Source organism: Lagopus leucura, unplaced genomic scaffold (assembly GCF_019238085.1).
Source record: "Lagopus leucura isolate 7727_CA_CO unplaced genomic scaffold, USGS_WTPT01 35020-0_obj-0_obj, whole genome shotgun sequence".
NCBI lineage: Eukaryota > Metazoa > Chordata > Aves > Galliformes > Phasianidae > Lagopus > Lagopus leucura.
Window position 1 is genome coordinate 2737 of NW_024968729.1, and position 2103 is coordinate 4839.

The 2103-nt window shown below is 47.6% G+C and overlaps 1 protein-coding gene across 1 annotated transcript in view; it reads right to left on the bottom strand.

The window, feature by feature from the left end:
- Window positions 1-764: 764 nt before the first annotated feature.
- Window positions 765-2103, bottom strand: part of LOC122193814 (leucine-rich repeat and fibronectin type III domain-containing protein 1-like protein) — a 4594-nt gene continuing 3255 nt past the window's right edge. The window contains exon 2 of the mRNA XM_042894697.1: window positions 765-1891. Coding sequence (XP_042750631.1) covers window positions 1387-1891 — 505 coding nt within the window. The 3' untranslated portion in view covers window positions 765-1386. The remainder of the gene's footprint in view (window positions 1892-2103) is intronic.

Below are 2103 nucleotides of genomic sequence, written 5' to 3' on the forward strand. Positions count from 1 at the left end.
CATCAGATGGAGACGACGTTGTGTAGAGGGCCACCAACCCAACGGAGGTGACACTGTGTTGATCACCAACCCATGAAGACGACATCATGTTGAGTTGACATTGCAAACTGACTGCCCAAAACATGGTGTCCACCTCCCTTTGCCACCACCTTGTGAAACAAAAGGATCATTTCACCCAACAATTACAACAATGCGGTCATACAACGCATCCTTCCATCTGTTACGTCGCACTTCATGCAGTGCTACGGACAGAAATGGGTGTCCCACCACCTGGAGATGTGGCGTCACGCTGAGATATGGCAGCTTTTGTCATCATTCTTAATACATTGATCACCAAAATTAAAAGGAGAGGGAAAAAAATCCTTGAGCTACGGCAGGCGTTCCCAACAACCAAAAAAAAAAGGAAACAGTGGGAGATGTTTCAACCATTTGAAGGAATTTTTACAATTTGAGGAAGAACGAATGCAGGAGCTTCTTCCTGCCCAGAGGTAAATCTGAATTGTGAGAATAAGAGGTTTCTCAATTAACAGCTGTTACAAAGCCAACAGTCGTGGAATTAGAATACAGCAAGTGCAGAGGAACCCACTGGGACCATTGAGTCCAACACATGGAACAGCCCAAGCTGGGAGGAACCCATAAACATCATCAAGTCCAACCCAAGGAACATCTGAAGTTGGAGGAAAACCATGGGGACCATTGAGGCCAACTCACCCCCAAGTTGGAGGGAACCCATCAAGCCCATCAAACTCCAACGACACGACTCCGTATTTCTACCCCAGCAAATAACTCTGAGAAAGATGCCAAAGCACTTAAAGTACTTCCAATTTTCTTTATTATTATTATTATTATTTTTTTTTTTTTTTTTAAAGGTTAGGGGTCTTTTTTTTTTTTTTTTTTTAAATTTTTTTAATTTTTTATAATTTTCCATAGGGAACCCCGAACTTCACGTCACTCCTATTGCAAGCTGCACGCATCCAACACGCCCATGGCAATGAGTCACCCTGCGACACGTCGCTCCTTGGAGGTGTGAGCAGTTTGGTGAGGAAGTCTGAAGATCCTGAGAGTAATCCAATGCTGCTGGTCTGTAACCAAAGGGGAAAAAATAGTGCATTTCACTACGGACAAACCGAGTCAGAATCGAGCGATGCCGCTGCCTTGATACCGGAGGTGTATGCTATAAAAGAACCGGTAAAAAAATCTTGTAAATCACACACTCATCTTTAATATCATCGAAAGAAAATAGTTAAGAATGCGAGAACTGTTTACAGATTAAAAAAATATCTTTGAAACCATCTGATCTTAAAAATAGACAATAGTAGTGAGGCTTAAAATACAACCACTCGCATCAAAATGTTCCCAAAGCAGCACCTCGCGACCCCGGGGCCGTTAGGATAACGCCTCGGTCGTTAGGAAGGTGGGGTGGGTTGGAGGAGTCACTTTGTCACAATCCGAGTCCAACACAGCTTTGCCTTTGCTGGAGGACGCCGAGCACTCCTGGTGGGAGCCCTCGGTGAGCTTGGAGGTGGAGCGCGCCATCGAGCCGCCGTGGCTCCCGTTGGTTTGCGAGCAGACGTTGCTGACTTTGGCCGCTTTGTTCTTGTGGTGGTTGTTGTACACCTTGTACTTCATCAGGAGGATGAAGATGAAGACGAGCACCGACGCCACGATGATGCCCCCGATGATGATGATCATGGTGCCCCCGAGGAACTGAGCGTGGAGGGAACGGCACTGCTTGTACTCCTCCTGGGTGGTGAACTGCACGCAGCCGATCACCCTGGTTGCAGTCAGAGATGTCAGCCCGTCGTCGTACACGGCCAGGACGCAGAGGTCGTACTCACGTCCTGCAACCAGATCAGTCAAGAAGAAGGATTTACTAGCAGCTGGGATCATCCTGGAAGAGAGAATACGTACAGTAAACATCCAAATGGGTCAAACCTTCGGATTCCTCTTCAGTCTACTCGGCGGTAAGCAGCCCGCCACGCAGGTTGGAGCTGGATGGGCTTTAAGGTCCCCTCCAACCCGATCTTCTGGGTTCTGTGACCTCAGAGGTTCTACGACCCTGAAGGTCCCTCCAACCCAACCACTGCAGGATCCCAAGGTTCT